The sequence below is a fragment of the Anguilla rostrata genome, chromosome 7 (assembly GCF_018555375.3).
Source record: "Anguilla rostrata isolate EN2019 chromosome 7, ASM1855537v3, whole genome shotgun sequence".
NCBI lineage: Eukaryota > Metazoa > Chordata > Actinopteri > Anguilliformes > Anguillidae > Anguilla > Anguilla rostrata.
This window is the reverse complement of record NC_057939.1, coordinates 51,444,260-51,467,315: the sequence shown is the minus strand read 5'-3', so window position 1 is coordinate 51,467,315 and position 23,056 is coordinate 51,444,260. Positions and strand designations below refer to the sequence as shown.

At 47.7% G+C, this 23,056-nt stretch overlaps 1 protein-coding gene across 4 annotated transcripts in view; it reads left to right on the top strand.

The window, feature by feature from the left end:
• LOC135259969 (regulator of G-protein signaling 12-like) overlaps window positions 1-23,056 on the top strand; it is a 62,464-nt gene that overhangs the window by 354 nt on the left and 39,054 nt on the right. For all 4 annotated transcript variants that reach the window (XM_064344967.1, XM_064344966.1, XM_064344969.1 and 1 more), the window contains exons 2-3: window positions 941-3,018; window positions 9,350-9,469. In XM_064344967.1, coding sequence (XP_064201037.1) covers window positions 1,090-3,018; window positions 9,350-9,469 — 2,049 coding nt within the window. In that variant the 5' untranslated portion in view covers window positions 941-1,089. The remainder of the gene's footprint in view (window positions 1-940; window positions 3,019-9,349; window positions 9,470-23,056) is intronic.

The window sequence follows — 23,056 nt, the reverse complement described above, 5'->3', positions numbered from 1 at the left end:
TTTTTTAAATTGCTGACGAAGTTATAACACTACCTGTCTAATTTAACTATTGTGTTTAATCTTTACTCGATCGTAAGACGTAGTCGCAAGAAGAATTAGTTTGAAAACGATAAATATATAGTAGCTAACGTCAGCTAGCGCCAGCTATAATTTGTCCTGGCTGAATTGGTGTTCCAAGAAGTGATGCACTTAATATTTGTTTATAACAGTCTCACGAGTTGCTAATAAGGAACGAAGTTGCAATAGAATACGTAGAACACAAGCTATTTGGCTTGTCTCCTTGTTCAGTTGGCAACTTAAGTTTAACATTTGGTAGTTTGGAATTGGACAGAGGATTGTTGCATGGCAGTTGGTGTGTTGGTAGCAGGTGTGATCGTTGCGTCCCGTCCTAGATATAGCTAATTGACTTTAACGTTTGCATGATGTTGAACCTTGCAACGTGACTTGATGAGCGCTACTTACAACAAGTTGGGTTCGGATGCAAACTACAACAAATTGCTGCGCGTGCTATAGGGCGCAATTACAGTTGGCAGTCAGCTGCTGTCATCTTTTCAGTTATGCCCCAGAAGAAGTATATTTGCAGAATGACCTTTGTGACGTTGTATTTATAACGAAGCCTTATCTGTGGGTTTTTATACTGCTGCCTATAGGCTGCATTTATAGTGTTTACAAATTGCGTTTTTCTGTGCACATTATCCCACATTGCCCAATTGCTTGCAAATTGAAACGGGATGTGTAATAATAATAACAACAATAATAATAATGAAAGGTAATATGCCTTTGCAGGTTTGGCAGGTTATTAGCTTTGTGTTTACCGGTTTTGTAATAATGTAGTAGCAGTGTTATTCACTATAATTGTTCAGAATATGTATGTGATTTAGTAGTTGTGATCATTGTCATGGATACTGCTGTAATCTGCACTTTTTTGTGTTTTTTAAAGGTACCCCGTGAACTCCACTTTCCAATGCCAGGATGGCTGTAAACTTTATTGGTGTCGGCTCTAAAAGAATGGCGACTTTCACGTGCCGCATTTAGTTCTAATTGTTCTCAGCATTTGTGAAACCCTTGTTTAGAAGTGAGAAGTGAAAGATGTTCCGGCAGGCTGAGAGTGCGAGGAAGCGCCTCAATTTGCATTCTGTGGCCCGGATCAGGAGTTTAGAGGTGGCGCGAGGGAGGTCGGGGTACGGGTTCACCCTGTGCGGACAGGCTCCCTGTCTTTTGGGCAGCATTCTGAAAGGCAGCCCCGCTGACTACGTGGGTCTGAAGTCAGGAGATCAGATCCTGAGCGTGAACGATGTCAACGTGTCCAAGGCGTCCCACGAGGACGTGGTGAAGCTGATTGGCCGGTGCTCGGGCGTCCTGCATTTGGTCATCGCGGAAGGCAGCCCCCACCGGGACTCCTGCTCCAGCGACGAGGAGTTCGGTTTTCACGAAACGAAGAGCTACTGGCTCAAGCCCAAAATGGACTCTAAGACCCTGGGGATCAACCGGGCGGAGAGGGTCGTCGCGGAGATGCAGTCGGGGGGCATCTTCAACATGATCTTCGATAACTCCAGCCACTCCTCCGGGAGCCTGGAGAGGGCCGCGCCCGCCAAGCCCAGGCCGCTGTCCGAGCCCGACTTCCCCTGCCGGGCCAGGAGCTGCAGCGCCAAGAGCCACCCGGACCTGCTCTCGGAAGAGGAGATGGCCAAAGTCCTGAACGACGACTCTGCGTTCGCCGGCGCCTTCGAGGGCGCCTTCGAGAACCAGGAGGACTTCGCGCTGGACGCCAGCGTCCTGAACGTGGGCATGATCGTGGGCTACCTGGGCTCCATCGAGCTGGCGTCGGCGGGGGCCAACCTGGAGAGCGACAGCCTGCAGGCCATCCGCGGCTGCATGCGGCGCCTGCGGGCCGAGCAGCGCGTCCACTCGCTGGTGATGATGAAGGTCATGCACGACTGCGTCCAGCTGTGGAGCGACCGGGGCGCCGTCCTCGCCACCTACCCAGCCGAGAAGCTGGCCTTCAGCGCCATGTGCCCCGACGACCGCCGCTTCTTCGGCCTGGTCACCATGCAGGTGCCCGACGACGGCGGGCTGGCGCGGGCGGCGGGGGAGGAGGAGGAGGAGGATGAGGAGGGGGGCGGGCTGAGGACTTCCTGCCACGTCTTCATCGTGGACCCGGACCTGTGTCCCCACGCGGTCCACCAGGGCGTGGCCCGGCGTTTCGGCTTCGACTGCACCCCCGACCCGGACACCGACGGGTGCCTGGAGTTCCCCCCCATGTCCCAGCCGCTGCTGCAGTTCGTGTCGGTGCTGTACCGGGACATGGGAGAGTCCATCGAGGGCGTGAGGGCGCGGGCCTTCGCCGACGGGGACCTGGACGCGCAGCAGAACCACAGCACCAGCAGCAACAGCGACAGCGGCATCGGCAACTTCCTGCCGGAGGAGAAGAGCAGCCGGGTCCTGCTGGTGGACCTGGGCGGCGGGTCGGGCCGCCACGTCCCCGGCGGCCCGTGGGAGGGCACGCAGGCCCGGAGCGCCGGCCAGGCCGCCGCGCTCCGCAACGGCTACCGCTACGAGCAGGAGGGGAAGTTCCACCTGCCGGAGCTGTCCCACCCCGACCCGCCCCCTGTGCTCTCCGGCCGGCCCCTGGGCCCCTGCGCCCGGATGGAGGTGCCCGTCCCGCCCCGGCACCCTCACTACCCGAACGGCAAAGCGGCGGGCGTCTCGGGCGCGGCGCACGGCGGCGGCGGCCAGCGCTGGCTCCCCGTCCACGTCCTGCAGGACTGGCGGCACGGCAACGCCAGCGACCAGGAGTCCTACGCCGAGTCCACCGACGGCTGGTCCAGCGCCAACTGCAGCACCCTGCCCCCCCCCATGAGCAAGATCCCCGCGGACCGGTACCGCGCCGCGGGGGAGATCGCCCGGCCGTCCAGGCTCGGCTCCCACAAGGACGAGTGGGCCAAGAAGCTGCTTTCTGCGGAGGAGGCGTTCGCCGACCAGAAGAGTGGGAAACGGGGCAAAGACAGAGAGAAAAAGGTAAGGGACACCTGTCGTTCTTTAACGTATAGCTCGCTTGCTGAAGCTTATGACACTTAGCCATTAGCCGTTAGATTGCTATTCAGTAATGCACAGAAATAACTGCTTCGCCCTCAACCTCACACCGATAAATAAAGCATTGCATATTTTCTCTTCGCGTCACTTTTACCCTGATGTTATTCTTGTGACCAAACCTCTCTTTTTATAGCATCAGGCTCCCACACATTGTGCGGTACTTGCACATAAACTTTTTTAAAACCGCTGGACTGATCTTCAGAGGTGTGCCTCCGACAGGTTTAAAGATGTTTTAACATGCTGGGATGTCAGCTGATTACCTCCCAGGGTGACTGCACTGTTTGCGCTGCTCTGTTTGCTAACTGTGACGGCATCAGGAAACCGTCCATCTCACTAATGGAAATGATCCTGCTATCCCACTAGTTTATTAGGGGGGGTTACCCAAATGAACTCTGTGGGCATGGCAACACCCCATTACTGAAGAGTTTGAAGGAAAACATTGGTTTCATTGAAAGGGGATCATTGGTGGTGGACTGATGTAAATGACGTTGTGATGATTAATCGGAATCTTGGTGTGTTGTGCATATGCCATCTTTGATGTCTGTTTACAGGCTTATTGTTGCATAGTTTTATTAGTGCATGTGGCTTTTCTTAAAATAGAGTTGCCCAGAGACCTACACAATGCAAGGAAGGGAAGTGGTACAGGAAAGAGCAGATCAACAAGCAGTTTTCACAGAGCTGTTTACACACGGCAAACTCACATCTAGCTGAAGGATATGCTAATTAATATCACACAATCTGAATAGTTTTATTTTCCTTTGTTGATCTTCATTTAAAATGTGACACGTTTGTTCGAATTTCCTTGACTGTACTTCAGGGCCAGACTTACCTGTGAATGCTGGGGGTGACTGACTGTGGTGTTTATGGGAAAACATGGCAGGTTCTGTATCAGAGCTGCACTGTGACTTCAGCTTGCATCATGTTTGTAATCTGCTGCCTATTTAAAGGGTCTTAACAGAAATCTCTTGCTGAAAATGGCAGGTCTGGGCAGTATTATGAATGTATTGGGGAATGGTCCCCCCCCCCCCCCAATGGAAATGCATCCAAAGAGGCTCCCTAGTTTAGAGTGTCTTATTGTGGGACATTCAATGTTTAGAAGGCTCTTAATGTAATTCAGCCTGTTTCTCATGCACACACACACACACACTTGCACACACTCACGCATGCATACACTCGCACAGACACACACGCACTCACACGTGCACACACGCGCAGACACACACACACACACACATCCCAGGATTCCCGACCTCCCTGTCCCTCTCTCTCTGGGAGATCTGTGGAGAGGTTTCTGGTGGACGGTTCAAGCGATCTCCCGGATTATGAGCCTTCCCATTTTCAGATAGACTTCTGAAAATGTCTGGCTTTGGTTCGGTTCAGTCCACACACGAATGAGAGATTTTATCTGATCCAGGTTATTGTATCGCATGCAGTGCACAATTATATGTCTGTCTGGGTTTATGAACTTATAAATTTGTACGAATAGTGTAAACTTTATTGAAATAGAAAGCAAACTGAATGACATCAGCACATCTAGTTTTGATGGAAGTATGTTTCACTTAACTTGGTTAAGACCGACTGGGTGCTGACCTAGAAACACAGTTCAGGGATTACATGGAGAAAATGATCAATACCAGCTTCATATGTGGTGAAAACATCCTTCATGATAGGCCGCATTCTGCCTCCTTTGAAAGTTGCCCGGCAACCAGGAATGGAAGTATAGTTAACGAAACGTACAGTACTCCTCTGGATTCCCGATTTACATTTCGTTCCATTCCTGGGTACCTCTGAAGCATACATCGTGACTCAGAAGGCGCGTTGCATTTTTGGAAGGAGGCGATGCGTGATAATTAAAGTGGTTGCAGCAGCGTTTGAAAATTTGGTTGTGGGCAGGAGATATTTGTTAGTCACTGTCGTGCATGGCAGGTTATATCTGGCATATCTCTCTCTCTCCTTTTATTTTTAACCGAGTGGGGAAACCGGACGATGCACGGTGTCCCGATGATGAGGTCTGGCCTGTGTGGGCAGTGCACGGCCCCCGCCGGTCCAGCTTAGTAACTCGGTGTGTAATTAAACTATTCATCCAAGGTCATCAGAGAGATCGCACTCTTCGCTTCTAAGCATGACGCTGCACGGTTTGAATGAAGTTGAGCAGTTGGTCTCATTCATGTTGAGGAGGCTGATGCTTTTTGTCTTCCAGCAACAAATAATATCTGTGTACTGTCTGCTAAATATTAATCTTAACATTGATATGTAATATACCTGACTGACATGAGGCCAACATACCAAGTGACAGTTGTGCCAAGAGAGTCATCATAACTGCAACAGGGAGTAGTAGTCTGTGGTGGCTATAGAGTTATATTAAACAATGGCAGCTGTTACAGTATTAACAATCGTACAGTAGTAACTGTAGCTTTACATTAAACCGGCAGAACGTGAAAAGGGTCATGGAATCATATCTGCTTCTGCTACGTAGAATCTTCCCTGATAGTCAAGCAAGAGCTCTTGATCATACAGGTATGTCATTCTTCTGACTGGTCACTAGGTGTCTCTGTTTTACAAGCTAAATAGTTGGTTAGATTGCCCCTCCTCTCTCCCAAGTGAAGTTTTCTTGTTTGGGGGATTCTGCATCAGAAACCGAGATGCAACGCCATACGTACATTTTAGTAGAATTAGTCAGTGAGGCGAACTCGGCCTTTGACGTCACGTAATACTTACAAAAACAACGGCCCACTCACATGTTTGGTGTGCCCTTTGCTTAAGGGGCTGAACTCAGTCCTCGTCAGTGAACAAGCATCCCCGTTTGAAGGTCATTTTAATTTTAACTCCTGTGATGCTCACACATCTGGACCTAGCATGACATGTGGTTCTGAGGGAGGACGGAAGGACACGACTGCGTTGCGTACTAGATTTGCGTCTGTTGCGGTGTACGTGAGAGCACCACGCAAATGTGTGACTCCGCGATGGAGAATTTTATCAGAAGGCCACGTGAAGTGAAGCGGAGAGGAGTATTACATCGTGCACGGTGCGTGTCACGGCACTCTGGGATTTCCTGGTAGCTTAGTCATTGAGCCGCTTGATGCATGACGAACCCTGGAGTCGAGAATCGCAATAAACTCCGAGCAGGAGCCGTGACATCATCTGTTCCCTTTGAGTGACTTCTGGGAGAGACCGTTCAAACAGACGCTTTGAATATTAGACCCGTCGCACAGGAAAAAGCTTTGTGCTGCTCGACCATGTAAGTCACAAGGTTGTTCTGTCCACTGCACAGTTTCCTAAAGCTAGAACTTGTGCAGGTAGGCTTGCAGGACTCAGCGGCAGTTCTGTCATCTTTTATCCACAGCTTTGAATTGTATGGTTTTATCTGTGGATGGGATCGTTTTGTGATGTGAAGTATTGCATTCTGTAAATTTCAACACGGTTGAGACTGTTCAAATTGGTGTCCTGCAGTTGCCCGGTCGACCAGCAGGGGTCGCTGGTGTGCAATGACACTGTTATCCCAGTCGACTGAAACGGTACCATGAGAAGGGACCACTGGAGCCAGTTTTGGGTTACCCTGTGGGGCTGCCGGCCACAGTCTGCACCGGCGTGGTACGGATTCAGTGCCAGATGGGGTGATTACCAGAATGAGCAACCCAGCCTCCCCCTTAATAGACCTATTTTGGTTATACACAGTGCTAACTCATTGTAGACAAAACTGTCAGATGAAGATAATTATAAGCTCCTCGTCTGTGTCCCGTCCACCTACGTGAAGAAATATCTGTCGCCACTTCACTGGAGTAACAAGGTGCATGGCAGTGGGAGAGAGACTTTAAAAGTGCACCTGTACTCCTGAGTGGAAGAAAGTATAATTTGAAAAATGTATTTCATGAAATTACTTAAATGTGAAGGGTTTTTTTTCTTCCCTTTAAAAATAAAGCCAATATGTATAAGAAGTACCTTTGGTGTTGATGCATAATTCCTGTAGTACAGGGATCGATTCATCGTGTGTTAAAAAATCCCTTGCTGAGATTATCCTTCCAGTGTGAACAGAACTTTAGATCAATTTATCCATGATGGCTGATCGGGGGCACAGCTTAAATCACAGCAGGAGGAATTTTGGGCCCCATGAAAAGATCTCTCATTCGGCCTGACCACCCCAAAAAATTCAGTTCTAACATTTTTTTAGGGCCCCTGTCGGTCAGGGCCCTTGGAATCCTCCTAACTCCACCCCCCCCCCCCCCTCTACAGCATCACTTAGTATAATCCCATGTATACTTCCAGGTTTATCCCGTTATGTGATTGCGACGGACCAGAAATAATGTTTTTGTATTGGAAAGGAAACTAGTGGGTCATTTATTCTGGGTAAATGCAACCTGTGTTTCATATCGGATATGAAACACAGGTAGCATTCCAATTGTGTGCAGATTTAAAAAAAAAATTCCAGTTGCGTTTTATTATAGAAACGACGAACCTGCGCCACCATTGACTTGTGATATTTGGCACTGATTTTACGGTCCAAACCCACGGGGCACTATAATAAAATACCGTGTTATATTGAAAAAGTAACGTACGACTTATTTAAAAACAAAAATGTGTCTTTTATTTATGTGATATTGCTGCTGATTTTACAGCAGTTTTAAATGCAACTTGCACGCAACTCACAAGCCTACTCTGCTTTTGAGAAGTTGACGGCGCTGAGGAAAGTATTAAAGGTAAGCTAATGTGCTCTGTTTTTTTATCGTTGCGCCTGGAGTTTGGACCGTTAAAATGAAGCCTGTTTGGACCGCTGGCTGTTCAGCAGCAGACCGATAAATGCGGGTTCATTAGCGAACTTTATGAACTTGACAAACTCGACGAGCTCCGCCCTGCTGTTGCTAGTCGGGGAGACGCGGGGCACGTGAGCCGCCTACAGCCGCAGAATTCGCCCAGTTTCCAAGCAACACCGAGGAGCATCTGATTATGGACTGCCGTGGAGATAGGAAGAAATCAAATAACCAACAAAGTCCTCAGTCAAATCATTTTTTTAGTTTAACTGAAGGTCGCTCTCGCGTCAGGTTCAAGTCTCAATTAAATCTGTTTTCGTGGTCTACCTTTGCGTGATGTGGTTTCCATATTAGGAAAACTGCAGTTTCAACTTTTGCATTCATAAAATATGATTTTGGAAATCTGTTTGTTCTTAAAATGTCATTGAAATGCTGAAGACCTGTAGTAATTCTAATTCTGAATACAAAATACAAATAGATGATAAAGCATTGGCATACGACAACGCACTTTGGCGGTTTTATCTCCAGATTTGTTTATTCCTTCCCGAAAAAATAAAAGCAAACAATGTCATACATAGAATGACCATTAGTCCAATCTGCGTTTAGCTTGCATCTGTGCTCAGAGAAGACAATTTATAGCAGGAAGGAGAAGAAAATTACACCGTGTCACTCATGTGATCCTCGGCTAATTACTGGTAATAATTTCATTTCAACTCCGAGCCATAAGGGTTCAGCTACCCTTTTAATAACAGGGCTGCTAACTAAATGTTTATTATCCTCATTTCACGTGGAAGCAGGACGGCGTGATTAGGGGGACGCCGAGAGGGTGACGAACGCTAAAATTGCAGCTTTAGAAATATGCCTGAGATAAAAGATTAGAGAGCTCTGCTTCTCCTTTTTGCTGTTGCTAAACTGCCAGTCCTGGTATACGTCCCATTATAAAGGCACGTACTGCCGGGGGTTTCTGGGTGGCCGGTAATAGAAATGGGGTGTCAAGCAGGAGCGGTTGTCGCCTGCAGAAAAACCCTTTGAAATGAACCGGCGGTGGTTAAATGTTCAAAGCCAGGATTTCCCCAGGTCTTCACAGCGAGGCGTTTCCACTTTGATTGATTGAGTGGGTTCCCAGAGGTCCTTGAAGAAAACATGAAAGGGCTTTATTATGAACGTGCAAAAGGCTGCGGATATGATTTTTGCACTTCTTTTTGCACGGCACTTGAAGGCACTTGATTTTGTATTGGATTTTATTTTGTTTATTTATTTTTTCCATGGAAATGAATCTCAATCCAAACATTGATAAGAAGCTTGGGGGGGAAAAATATGGGCTTTTATGATACTCTTATGCTCTTAAGCGGCTGGCCCATGTGTCGGATTAATGAAGTGCCTTTCTAGGAAGGCGATCTTACTGTAAGTGCAGGTGGTGAGTGTGTGTGTGTGTGTGTGTGTCTCTGTGTGTGTGTGTGTGTGTGTGTGTGTGAGACGCGAGCCTGACTGCGCCTGTTTTCCGCCCGCAGGGTTCCCGGTTCGGGGGTCTGGCCCTGGGTTTCCCCCACCTGACCCAGCGCTCCTCCGGTCGCCGGTCCTTCGGACGATCCAAACGCCTCAGCCTCGCGCGCTCCCTCGACGACCTGGAGGTAGGACCCCTCGCTCTTAATCAACGTCCTGCTCTCGGCTCCGTTCACGTGGTTTCATATCAGGATACGGTACATTTTCCCCCTTAAAATACAAAAAGTCTTCTTTTTTTTCTACTGCATTCCACAAAGGAAATGCAGTGTGAGAGAGCTTTGTATGCTAAGCATTTAACTGCATACTTAGGAGTTGTCATGGTAAATTAAAGTTGCCATGGTAAATGACCTGGCATGAGTTTAGTTTTGGATTGTCTTGACTTAATGGGGTGAAAGGTAATCTGGCCCCCTAATCATACCACTGTGTAATTGGCTTAATAATTTCCTCCCTCTCCACATAAGTTAATGTGTGGTGAGTGTTCTGGGGCAAAATGGCTGCCTATCTGTACAGTGTTTTCTACTACTACTAGTACTAGTGCTACTAGTACTAGCAATACTGTTAGTACTACTATTCCTGATACTACTACAGCTACTACCTGTACCTATACCTATATCCTACAGCCTACATTTGTGGATAACAGGCAAACTGGATGTTGTGGTACAGTACACGTCATGCAAGCTGCATTGTATGGTGTGTGTAGAAGATGTTGAAGATTTAACCAGTGAATTATACATACAGTGTAAGCTACCCCAGGAAGGCATAATGATCCTAACATTTAGACGAGATCAAGGCTGAACGTTTCAGTGCTTTCCTTTGAAATGCGAAAAGAGGCATAACTGTGTGGTTTATCTCGGTTTGAAATCAGGAGCTCTGAGAACAGCTATGCTGCTCTGTCTCCAAGACTGTAAATAGTGTGACTGTCATTATTGAACAGTATGTAGGTGGAGGCAAGCATGGCTTATCATCTCATCATCCTGTAATTTGTTTATGAATTCATCATTGTATGTAATACATGCATGTATGGCAGTGTACATGCCTACACATCACCTGTTTACAGTTCACTGGTTGTTTTGCGTGCAGGTTAAGTGTCACGCTCACGGCTGCAGTTAATTCCTCTGCCCGGGTTCTAACCCTCCTGAGTTGTGATTCTAAGCCTGTTCGCCTACACACTGCGCCTCTGTGCCAATTAGCAGGCCATCCAGATACTTAAAGTTGCGTTTGCGAATAATTATCTGGCAAGCATTTTGGCAGACTGAATGTGTGGCATTCTGAGAAGGGAGAGAGGATTGGGAGATTAAAATTTTTTTTTTTTCTGAAACTAATTGTGATATATAGAGTAGGCTGTTGGCAGCTGTCAGCTTGACGAGTTATGGATTTAAAGGCTGGTTTGGTTTCTTTGGTTGGTTTTGCCTTTCTTTTTCCCTTCTTTTGAACGCTGTGCTCTTTGCCACACTTGCAGTGATGTCCGCTAACAAAGTGGGCCTTGTGTGGGAGCGGGGCCTTGTGTTCGGGGGCTGTGGTAATGAGTTCTGATGAGCGATGTGCTCACATTCTCCCTCATTAGTGGAGGTTCAGGACTTCCCCTGAAACGGTTTCGCACTCATACGCACACACACACACAAACGCAAGCACGCGCGTATGCATGCTACACACACACATGCACACACACAAACGCAAGCACGCGCGTATGCATGCATACACACACACACATGCACACGCATGCACATACACGCAAACACGTACATGCACACACACACACGTGCGCAAACACACACATGTACACACACACACACCCTGGGTTACATGCTATACTGTGCCGTCATGCTCGCTACGTGCTTCTGTGTGAGACTGCTGCACTGTAGCATCAGACTGTGTCTATATGCAGAACCAGCACACGCCCGTGATGAGAATTAGAGTGAAATCGTTTTCAAATGTTTGCCTCTGAGTGACCGGAGCAGGCAGCATCTTCGGTTTTTCATGTTCATACACCGTTTCTCCAGCCTTTCGAATTACGAGCATTAATAACGAACTATAAATGAAACTGCACCATTTCTCCAACCGTCAGGTTCTCTAGTCTTCTTTTCCCTGCCAGTACAGTGGGTGTTGTATCACAGCTTAGCCATGCCATGCGAAAGTATCTGGGGATGTAAAAATGCACTTTGATTTTCTGATGGATTGAAACTGGTGGTTAAAACCAGCGAGGAGTGAACACAGATTATAAAAGCCTGCATGACACACTGAGCATCACTTGCCTTCAGAGTTACCGCGTTTACAGTCCTCCGACCTTTGTGTTTATTCGACCACTGGTGTGACTACAAAGAGTTGTAAGAAGGCAAAATGGAACCTGGTGTTCGAGTGCATCTATAGCTAAAGAAAAACCAGCAGCCATGTTCTGACAGAACTGCAGTGCTATTGCAAACTGTATGTCTTTTTATGAAAGAATGTTGTTTAAAAAGTGCATTATATAAGAACTTATCTAAATGTAGGGTATCATGGAACATAATTGGCATAATGACAGTCACAATTATGCATCATTATGAAGCGAACTCTCTGTCCACATCTTCACGTGGGAACATGGGATAAATAGCTGCTTCCGTGGAATGGGAATCCAGGCGGAATGTTCAACACCGAGCGATGCAGTATCAGTGGTGGGGCGCGCAGGGGCGCTTTATATTTAGCCTGTGTTGCTGAAAGAAAGGGTGTTATTTTACCGTCGGTATTAAGCCGATCAGACGGTGGCTGTCCTGCGAGCCCAGGCTTTGTGGTTCTCCTGTGCTTCTCCTCTTTTGCACTGCTGGATCTGCCTTAAACCTGCGCTGAAACTCCCTGCATTTCAAACAACGCTCGAGCCGGCCTCCTCCGGATTGGTCAGGAAGTATTTCCTGTGAACGAGACGATTGGCCTGTCGGAGGCTTTAGGAGTAGGCCTACTTGTACAGGTAGCGGTGGGATGTGGACTGGAGTGTGCTTTAGGTGGAGGAGAATCAGGAATTCACGGGACAGTCTGTGAGCACCATGGTAATGAAGTGAGATCAATAGTCCTTCATTAGAATCTTCAGTGTGTCCTGTGTCCTCCTGATTCCCATTGTGTGTGTGTGTGTGTGTGTGTGTGTGTGTGTGTGTGTGTGTGTGTGTGTGTGTTATTTTCAGCTTAAGCCGCATATGATGTAAGTCTGATCACTGAGCCACATGTAAACAGAAGGAGGATTTGCTGGTTGGCGCACCTTTTAGAAAATGCTACACGCTGCTGACAGGTGCTTCACGGTGGGGATCTGTGTATCCGCTGTGCCTCGTCTAGACTGTTTCAGAAGCGCATCTGGAATTTATCTCTGGTTCTTTTTTTTAATGCTGTCCTAATAATAAAACAAAAGGCCTCTCTTATTGAAGTGAAATTTAGCCAGTGACCTCATTTCCCCTTCTTCACTGCTGTTCGGTAAATCCAGCGGCCTGGGTTCGCTCTTTCAGTATACCTGATTTATTTTCAGGGGTGAAGTTCAGTTAATTGAGGGCCCTGTCAGACACACAAAGTACCTGTTGTTTTGCCTTATCCTTTGCACATAAATACTACATCCTGCCCCCCCCTCCCCCCTCCCCCCCTGCTGTAGAAAAAGTGCTTTGACCTTCACTTTCAGCTACGGCATGTCCTCTCTGTGAGTTAGCGTGCACCCATTCGCAGTGTAAATGTATGCCGATGTTCATGAGTTCAAACCAAGGAGGGTGTGTATTATTGTGTGATGCTATTGCTGGTACTGTAGATGTGGCTGTTTTAAATGAGTAAACATTCGAGTATTCGCTTTGATGAGAAAATAAATCGACCGCCCCCCCATCTCCCCACCCCCGCATTTCCACCATCAATCAGGGATTTCCCTTACCTGGGCACTTAGAATCAATTCACATGAAAATTCAGCAAAAAAAAAAAAAAAAGGTGATGTAATGGGATGATTTGGTGAGGCCTGTTGTTAAGGAGTGAATAGGCATAAGGGGGTTGGCTCGGGTGATCTCTTCCAAACTGCTGTCTCATTATCTTCATAATGCCTTTTCAGAGTCTTTCTATGCTCTCCTCTTTAATGAGCTATGATATAACTGATGGGACTCAATGACACGCACACCGAAAAAAGAAAAAAAACAAGCGCGCTCCTCGCAGCCGCTGCCGATCGCCTCTTTGTCGCGTTGTTCTGGGGAACGGTCGAAACATGACAAGGCTGTCGAGAGCCGTCACGTTAATGGTTTCGCTGGCGGCTTCAATTGTTCGTTTGGTAACGAGTTTGACAGAAAGAGCGCGAGCGGGGACGCTCTTTCCCGACGCTCGCGTTTTTAGCGGCGCGCTAGCTTTCTCTCCGGCCTTGTCTGTCGTTAAAACGCAGAGCGGGTCCCGAGGAGAGCGGTTTCGGAGGGAAACTCCCCCGTGTTCCCCGTCTCCGCTTTCATCAGTCTTCCCCCCCCCCCCCCCCCATAAAACCCGACGAGGCTAAGTGCCTCTGTATTTGTGTGCTTGAGATCGGGTTGAAGGGAATCGATGGCAGATTTATCTTTGACTTTAGAGGAAATGCAAGCGGCTGACTTTTTCTTCAAAAACCCAGTTCGGCTAGGTTGTGTTAGTGATTGATGAACCTGCCAAACTGTGTTTGTAAAGGAAAAGATAGCCAAGGGCAAATATTGCCATTAATTAAACCCCCCCCCACCACCCCCATATCAAAGGCAGGCGTGCGTGTCTGGTCATTGGCCTCGTGATGCGTGTTTGTCTGGCTCTGTTGATTCAGCAGTTCCCCTGCTTTTCAGCTAGTTTTTTTCTTCTTCATGGCAGCGGTGACTCTTTGTTTGGTACCTTTTGCAAATCAAATTGCGATTAGCCACGGTGGCTGACCGAGCTTTGTGCCGCGCTGGCGTTGGACAGTGGGAGCGGCGTGTGTGTGTATGTGTGCGTGTGTATTCTGCTCCAGTGTTCCGTGCCACAAGACGTCCTGAAAAACGTTTTTTTTGTGTGTGTGTTCTGTTGAAGATGCTCTTCGGTCTGACCTGGCGCTGAGGGGTGGGAGGGAGCCCCAGGTGATGTTTTCGGCTGTTTCTGTTCGGCCGCCTGTGCCAGAACGTGGCCGCAGGCCAGAGTAGTGTCACGACTGTGCTGCGTGCCGTGTGTGTGTGTGTGTGTGTGTGTGTGTGTGTGCTGTGTTGCTGTGTTGTCTGTGTGTGCGGTTGTGTTTGTGTGTTTGTGTGTGTGTGTGTGTGTGTGTGTGTGTGTGTGTGTGTGTGTGTGTGTTTCAGTGTGTGTGTGTGTGTGTGTGCATGTGTGTGCGTGTGTGTGCGTGTGTTTGTGTTTCTGTTGTGTGTGTGTGTGCATGCGTGTGTGTGTGTGTGTGTGTGTGTGTGTGTTTAGTCTGCTGCTACTCGTCCGCTCCTTATGGCTGTGGGTGCTTTGAGTGACAGGTGTGATTTATTCCCGTCCATCTGCGCCGCTCGCGCTCCGGGGAGAAGCAGCTTGCTGAGCGCAGGCAGCCGCGATTTCTTACATCACTCTGTGTTTGGGCTTGCTGAAGAATGCCGTCCTTCAAACGCGCTGCTTTTGGGAAGCCAGCGCTCCGTCCTGCTGTCCATTCAGACTCCTTCCTCCTCCTCCTCCTCCTCCTCCCCTCTCAGGATTGTTTTGCCTCAAATCAGGCGCCCCGCTAAAGGAATGCTAAGTAGGCGGCAGAGTGCGCCGCGCTGCACCGCTAGCGCTAGACGGCACCTGCAGAATGCTAAAAGGCGCCGCTCCCCCCCCCCCCCCAGCAGTAATCACAGCGCTAATGCGCGAGCCGCTAACGAGAGCGCCACGCTGCGCCACACCTTGAGCCCGCGGAGGAGCGACCCGCTCACGCGGCGGCGGCGTCGTGTCGAGGTGTCGTGCTCGCGGTCACGCTCCTCTCCGCGCCTCTCCCTCCTCGGCGCAGAGCCTCCCTCCCGCTCGCTCCGCTCCTCTCCCCGACAGGCCTGTCGCTGCGGCTCCGTTTGACAGCCCGCGGATCGGAAATCTCCTCCTCTGTGGGCGTAAGAGGAACTGCAGGGAGGCCGCGGAAGGGGGGGGGGAGGGGGAGGTGCGGGTGGTGCGGGGTGGGAGGGAGAGAGAGACAGGGAGAGAGAGAGAGAGAGAAAGAGAGAGAGGAGGAGGGGACTGACAGAGAGAGAGAGAGGAGGAGGAGGGGGCACTGACAGAGAGAGAGAGAGAGCGAGGGATGGAGGGAGGGAGGGCTAGAGAGAGGAGGAGGGGGGACTGACAGAGAGAGAGAGAGAGAGAGAGAGGAGGGAGGGAGAGACGCAGCAGAGTGGAGCTCAGTGATAGAGAGGGACTGTTTGAACACCTCTGAGAGTGAGCAGGACCTCCAGCCCAGCGCCCGGCAGCCGTCCAAACACACCGCCGCACCGCTACGCCGCGCCACCGCACACCGCCGAGCGGATATGCTGCCGGAGGGGAGCCGTCTGACGCCGCGCTGAGCAGCCACGCTGAGCAGCCACACCGCCATTCATGGAGCAAACTTTAACCGTCACCCCTGACCGAGTAAGTACAGCCGCCGCTACGGCCGCCAAAAGAAATGAGGGACCCCCCCGGCGCTTCCTAGCGCACCCCGTTCGCCAGCGCCGGGAAACCTGCAGAATATTGCGCTCCTGAGCGTGCCGATATTCCGGATATTCCGGTGGTCTCCCGGTGCTCTCCGGCTGTCCGCTCGTTCCTCAACTTTCCGGAGTTGTGCGCGGGAACGCCGGGCTGCGGAACGCAGGAACGCTCGCGGGCAGCGGCGAGCGGTAGTTCCCGGTTTTCCTTGCACTCCGGTTCGTGGGTGGTAAATACGCGCGTTAAAGGGCGACTCTGACTCTGGCTCTGATTCTGACTCTGACTCTGACTCTGACTCTGACTCTGACTCTGACTCTGACACGGCTCTGATGCGAGTGTGTTTGGCTGCTGGCGCGTCTCCGTGCTTCTGTGAGGGTAAACGGAGGACGCGTCGGCTGAGAGCGCGAAGCCTCGTTACGCAACGAGCTGTAATGACATCTCCTGGTCGTCCACTCAGGGTTACTTGACTTAATTGAAGGCAAAAGCATGGGCAGTGGATCTTTGGTTAACTGTGTCAGCGAAATGTGGAATTTTATAGGATGAGGGTGGTTCCTGTTTTAATGGCAAATTGTATTCGGCTTCTCGAGGAACGTTGGACGAGTGGTGTTTGTTGTAACGGCCCAATTTATAATGTGTTTTATGGTCAATGTGCAAATGCATGCATGCCTGCCATTTTCTTTACAGCATGAATGTTGTACCGTTTTTAAAAAATTGGGCCAGGTAATTATTCATTTTGTAATGGCTGCTGGTTTTCATCAAAATGTGGTTATTTAATTACAATGAATCTTAAACTGGGTTATTATTTTCTGTACAATCTACATTCAGGGATTGGACACCTGCAAGCCAATGCAATTGACTGGAAGTATTGGTTTTGCCACACCTTTTCCACAGGCTAAAACCTTTTCTAAACCTGACCTTTAGTTCTTATCTCTCCAAAAAGCTCTGTACTGTCCACGGAACATATGTACTGCTGTTTAGAAAGATGTCACCTGCAGTGGCAACACGATTTACTGTGAGTAAACAGTAGAGGGTAGTCTTGGAGAGGAATGCTTGGCTCTTCCTGCAGGGATTTCACAGCGATGCTTTTGAATGTGGGTGGACAGTTCATTGCCAAGAGATAAAAGTTTAAAGAACAAGTCATTCTGACATCTTCTGGAGGTTGTGTCTTTTTTGTGTGTGTGTGTGTGTGTCAGTGTGTGTGTGTGTGTGTGTGTGCGAGTGTGTGCATCTGTGTGTGTGTGTGCGTGTCTTTGTGTTCCTGAATATTAAGGCCAAAACAGCTCCTCCAGCGAATGTGTTAGGCTATGCATAATGTTATGAAATAGCCTTTCTGCAGTTCAGTGGACTGACTTAAAAAGGTCCTCTCTTCCTCTGTGCTCTTCACTGGAAAATGGCCCTTTGTCTGTTCCTCAGGGCCAGTGTGCTGATAAACCTGAGGGGGATCACAGTATCGTTACTGTTTCTGTTGAACTGTGTTCCAGTAAAATCTACTGCATCGAATCAATTCTGATAGAGTATATTGTACCCTCATTGAGCATTGAGCATTGGGCTGTTCCCAATTAGACTCCTTGATGTAAACTCTGTTAGTGTTAAATTAGCACCGAACACGTTAGCACGTTAGCTGCAGTCATGTGCGGTTGGGCAGGATCATGCAGCTTTTGTGTCTCTTTGCTCTGCGCTCTCTGTCCTTATTTCCTACTGGCCGGTAGGAAGCGTGGGAAAGATCAGGTTCCCATCATGCCGCTGGGTCTCCGAGCCCACTTACCATGCAGTGGCCCGAGGCCATCGCCCGTCCACTTATTTAGGCTAGCCCCTGCGCTCCGACTGAAAGCCTGCCATCCATCGCCTTCGTACCCGAGGCAGACACGGTCATCTGAACCCTGTGCTTTTCGCTCTTGCAATTAAACAAGGCGGTTTAGATTGGGCATAGCTGGGAAAACAAGTCCGTGAATGCTTCGCTGGGTGACTACAGTGTCATTAGCCGTCGTGAATAGGCACTTCTGCCGGGCACTGTGGGCTTAGGGATGGCTCGCCTTTGTGGAAGGGAAGGACCTTTATCTCTAAGCTTCCCAAATATGACGTCTGCGGGAGTACTCCTCTGATTATAAAGCAATGCATTGTTTCAGGAGAACGAGTTATCTGTTATAATTTCATACCCAGAAAACCAAATGTAATCCATGGCAAAGCACCTGGCAACACTTGTTGCTAAGCGCTCTGCCAGTAGAGGGTTTCCATTTAGAACGTTCGCAAAAGTGTGGGGTAAATGAAAATGTGTTTTCTTTTTTTTTTTTTTGCAAATGTGGGCTATCAAGCCGACTAATGGTGATATTTTAAAAGAAGGCAGCCATTTTGTATTATATAATTGTTACGGGCCTTGGCGTGTGAGCGCTGTGGAAAGACTTTAACACCACGCAGGTTCCTTTCTTACGGTTGCAGCCAAGCCCAGATGAAAGAGCCCGCGGTTTGCTAATTGGGTTGTCGCTGCCCACACGTTGGAGGGGAGCTTCAGGAGTGCGGTCTGGCACCGGAGCGATGCGTCGCGATCGACTCCGACGGGTTTGTTCAGGTGCCCGAACGGGACGCTACATCCCGGACGCCAGACGCACGCGGACGACGAAGCCTCGTTTGGCTTCGCCTCGGCTGAGGAACGGGGCCCGTTATCCCGCTCCTCACCCAGCTCAGGTTCCCGCTGCTGTTTGACACAGAGTCATTAGATCTGAGGACCCAAAGCGACTGAAAGTGCCTTTCATGATGGCTACGGTTTCAGCCTCTGTTCTGCTTTATGGCCGGAGCTCCTGTTATTTATGCGTGGAGTCACTGTTACACACCGCAATAAAACGCCAATCAAAACACATAAATGTGTGTGATGCGCTTCTGGACATGGGTATTTTGGCAGAGGAAACCCCCCTAATAGTGATAATGAGTGTCAAAATTGAGGTGGAAAGCACAGCTATGTTAAAAAGTTTTGTTTTTAAATAAAAAAATTAAAAAAAATTAATTAACCACTTGAAGTTTACATGGCCAAGTGCTACAGAGTCTGGCCATGTAGCCTACATGATTATGTCTGCATCAGTCATTGAGGAAATTCTCATGTTTTTCACTGATATTTTGTGAAAAACACAATTTCAGTCATTTGTACATTCCAATGAGAAGGTTCACTCTGCACAGGTCAGGTTTTGGAATTTTTATTGCCATGGACGAGCTCTCCTCCTCCTGCAGTCGTTTGTAAACATGCACAAATGCACCCTCTGGCCTTGTTCAATATGGCCCCTGGGGGAGTAGGCCTGGGGTGATTACCTGACTGCAGGCTCCAGGTGAACCAAAGGCCCCGTGGTGTTATCCATACTGTGACCCAGAGCCATGACTGACAGGTGTCTTACCTGAAAGGAATGCATGCAGACATCACCCACTGAACTTCTCTATAGCCTGTAGTTTTCTGAGTTCAGATTACTGTTTAAATGTGTATACTGCACTGAGAGAGAAATTCTTCAGTTTCCTTCTGTCGGTATTTTAAAAAGTAGCCTATTTGCCGATGCTCGTGGTATAACTGACATTTTCACAGAAAATGTAAGTTGGTCAGAGGAGACAGAATGTGGCAATCAAAACAGTTATTTGTGAATCAGTCTAGGATTTGATTGCCCTTAATTATTACTAACGATCCTCTGTGTCCAATGAGGTTGGACAGACGGTGTGCAAACGTGTTTTAGAAACGCTGTGTTGGTCATAACAGATATTCCCTTTTAGATTCAGCAAATGAGGCAGAAATCTCTGTCTGGCTCATTTGTTATAAGTTTGATCCATCATGCAGTGTAAGATCATTAAAAATTGCTTTTTAATTCATTTTCTTTTACTTTTTCTGTAATAGGCTTTCTGCTCATGCTTGTAAAAAATGAAACCATTACAGGTAATAATGGATTGTAGGTAACCCCGACTTACCACAGTTAATTACATTTTCAAATTAGAACATTCTGCTTCTGTCAGGCACTCCAGAGAAAAGTTAAAATACAGACACAGGCTAGAGGCCAGAAGCACAGCCCAAGCATTCATCTCCCAAAAAGCAAAATAATTCATTACAGAATCCACATCTTGGCTTTTTGGAAAGCCCTTTCACATGCACTTGTTCAAAGTATAAGTGCTTTCCCCCCTTTCTAATTCAAGCTTTTCAGACAAAGAGGCTAATTTGCACACTATGAATAGATGCTACCATTTGATTAACTGATCTTTTTTTTTTTTTACATTTGTTTTTAATTTTTTGAGTGTTTACTTTAATTTGTGCTTCTGTGTAGTCATTCTAATGAAGACATTGATTTATTATCTGTTCAACATGCATGCTATTTAATTTTGTTTTGTTGTCCGTATTGTTTCGCATCTGAAATCTAACAAATACCAACAGCCTAGTGTCATATTTCATTTTAATTAGGCTTGTTAGGGGGATGAATTTGGGAGAATTGGAATCTACATAGAAAAATCTGTTAATATGAACATATTCAAGTCCTTCTATTTCTGTAGGCTTGATATAGTGCACATTTTATGCATTTTAGCAGCAGATGCAGAATCTAGCCAGCTGACCAATTGCACAAATAACCCGTGGGTGGCTTTAATGTTTTTTTTCTTTCTTCCAATTCTGGCTCTACAAAGACAGACCAATGTCCTCTATGCTTTTACAAAACAAAAAAAATCTGGATGAAATTCTGACAGCCCTGTAGAAAGCTATTGCAGTTTTTTGCATTTCCTTAATGCAGCTATGAGAATGTGCAACGTGTGATTGCACTATATTATGACCGAAACTCTTCAGGGGGGGGGGCAGCTAGCTAATGTGATCGAGAAACCAGGGTGTGTGACATCGAATGTAAGGACTTCCATTTAGTTTTTTTTTTAGCATTACAGTTTCCACGCAAAGGAGGTGGAAGGTAGATCCTTTAAACTACCGCTCGCAGTTTAGCCCCATTAGCTGAAAATTACCGCCTTCGATTGTGTCCAGCCGTGGTTTGGCTGGAGCTGTCGGCGAGATGTGAGCGCTCTGCGCTGTGTGGGCTAAACGTAGCGTTCGGTGGAGGGGGAAAAACAGGCCATTTTCTTTTGATTACCGGGCCTGACTGTTGGTGCTTTGCGCGAGACTTGTAATCATACCACTTTTTTTTTTTTTTTTTTTTTTTTTTTTTTGACAGGTTAAACGTTTAATGCTGTAAGCAGAAGCAAGTCTGTACTAACTATCTGTAGTCGATGGGGTTAGTTAAAATGGTACGAGTAAACCCAAAAGGTGTTGCTATGTTGGGAACCCCTGTTAAATAAATTTGCGCAATAAATCCATGTCGTTTTATTCTACCCTCCCTCAGACATGAAGGAAAATGGCCTTGAAGGTTTAAGAAGTTGTTCGGAGAACACTTTGCTGCCTCGTGTAGATATGAAGCAGATTTTATTTCCAAAGGAACTGTTTGTTCCAAGCGTTTAGATTGCCTTCACTTGTCTGGTCTGTTTCACAGATGTGCTGTGATTAAACTGCTATGTGCTGAAACTGTATTATATTTCAAAGTCTCCTGATTCTGGAGGAGCTCAGTGTTGGTCAAAAGGTTTTCTGGTCAAAAAGAAAAAAATAACTTTCTCAGTGTTTTTGTTCAGGTCATGTTGCAGTCTTCTAAACTGGAGCCTTAAGTTCTAGTCCTGGACTAACTCCTTTCTGCTTCCAAGTGATTGCCATTCTGGGTGATGTAGACTCATGGTCTCATTGATATTCCTTAAGAGGAATCCTTTTTCAAACCTTTATTTCAAGAATGTTCCTAAATGTAATATGAATTACTGTATGTATGCCCCCATATAGCCTATAGGCTGAAAAGGTTACAATGGAATATAAATGAACAGCAAGAAGTGTTGACATTAGATTTTTCTAGCACCCATTGTCTGGTTGTAGGACCCACAATCGTTTCACACCATTCAGAAATCCCTGGTTTTGTTTCCTTGTTGTTCTTGTGCTTCCCTGGGTATTCCACATCCTTTTAGCCTGTACAACCCCAGTTCGGTGATTGGTTCAGTCCAATTTACACTTTCTGTCTTGATTGGTTCAGTCCAATTTGCTCGTTCTGTCTTGAGTTCTGGATTACTGGAGGAGAAATATAAGGGAGGATGATGTCATCAGAGACTGCCCAGTAACTTCCTCAGTAACTTCCTCTTTATGCAGATATGGGTGATTGGCAGTTGAGTTGATTAAAAAGTGACTACTTTTTAGTACGTACTTGTTAAATTATCTTCTGTAAAATGCTGATTTTATAGTACAGTATTATAGCTGAGAAGGTAACCTGGATAGATGTCTTTCTTAGAGAGGGTAAGAAGTGTGCATGTATAGGATGTATAACAAGGTAGTTCGTGGTGGAGATGACTGCCAAAGCACAGCCAGCAATTTGAAAAATGTTGAGACCTGTCAATCAGAGACCTAAGAGGGAGGCGGTCTCTCAGAGCGAATTAGGTCCAAAAAAGCAGCTTAAAATTATCTCGGCGTGAACGCAAATCAGCGCCAAAAAGCAATACGCGCTGAAACAAGGAGGCAGGAGGTGTTTGTGGTGTGATTTTGGTTTTCCGAGACTATTTTCTGTGCTGTGACGGGAAACTGCGAAAAAGAACTCTGGAGCGTCTGACGTTTGATTGGTGGGAGCCGGGGGCTGTCGAGCGGCACTAAGCTTACGCTAAAGCGGTTTTTCAGTGCCGTGACACGCTCGGTTCTTAAAACCCCCGATGCTCCCGCTACCAGCCGCCCCCCGCGGCACCGTGCGCTGAGGGGCGGCCATGACGGTTCCTCCTGATCGATGGGACACCGCCAGTCTGGCCTGAGCGTGCTTGTCTCAGCTCCTCTGAACCGATGAAAGATGTTGCAACGATTTGACACGCCTCCGAGCACAATTTTATGTCACCTCCTAAAAAATTCCGGAATAAAAATTTGGCCGATAGAGGAACCTTCTAAACCGAATCGGAAGAGGTGTTTGTGGATATTTTTGGCTGGACCGCAAGAGCGGGGCCAGCCCTACAAACGCAAATGTCTGTGACTGAGTGAGTGATGAAGTTACACCATTGGTCGGCCGAGTTATGAAGTTACACCATTGGTCGGCCGGATCACGTGTGTTAGGTCCAGCTATATACTA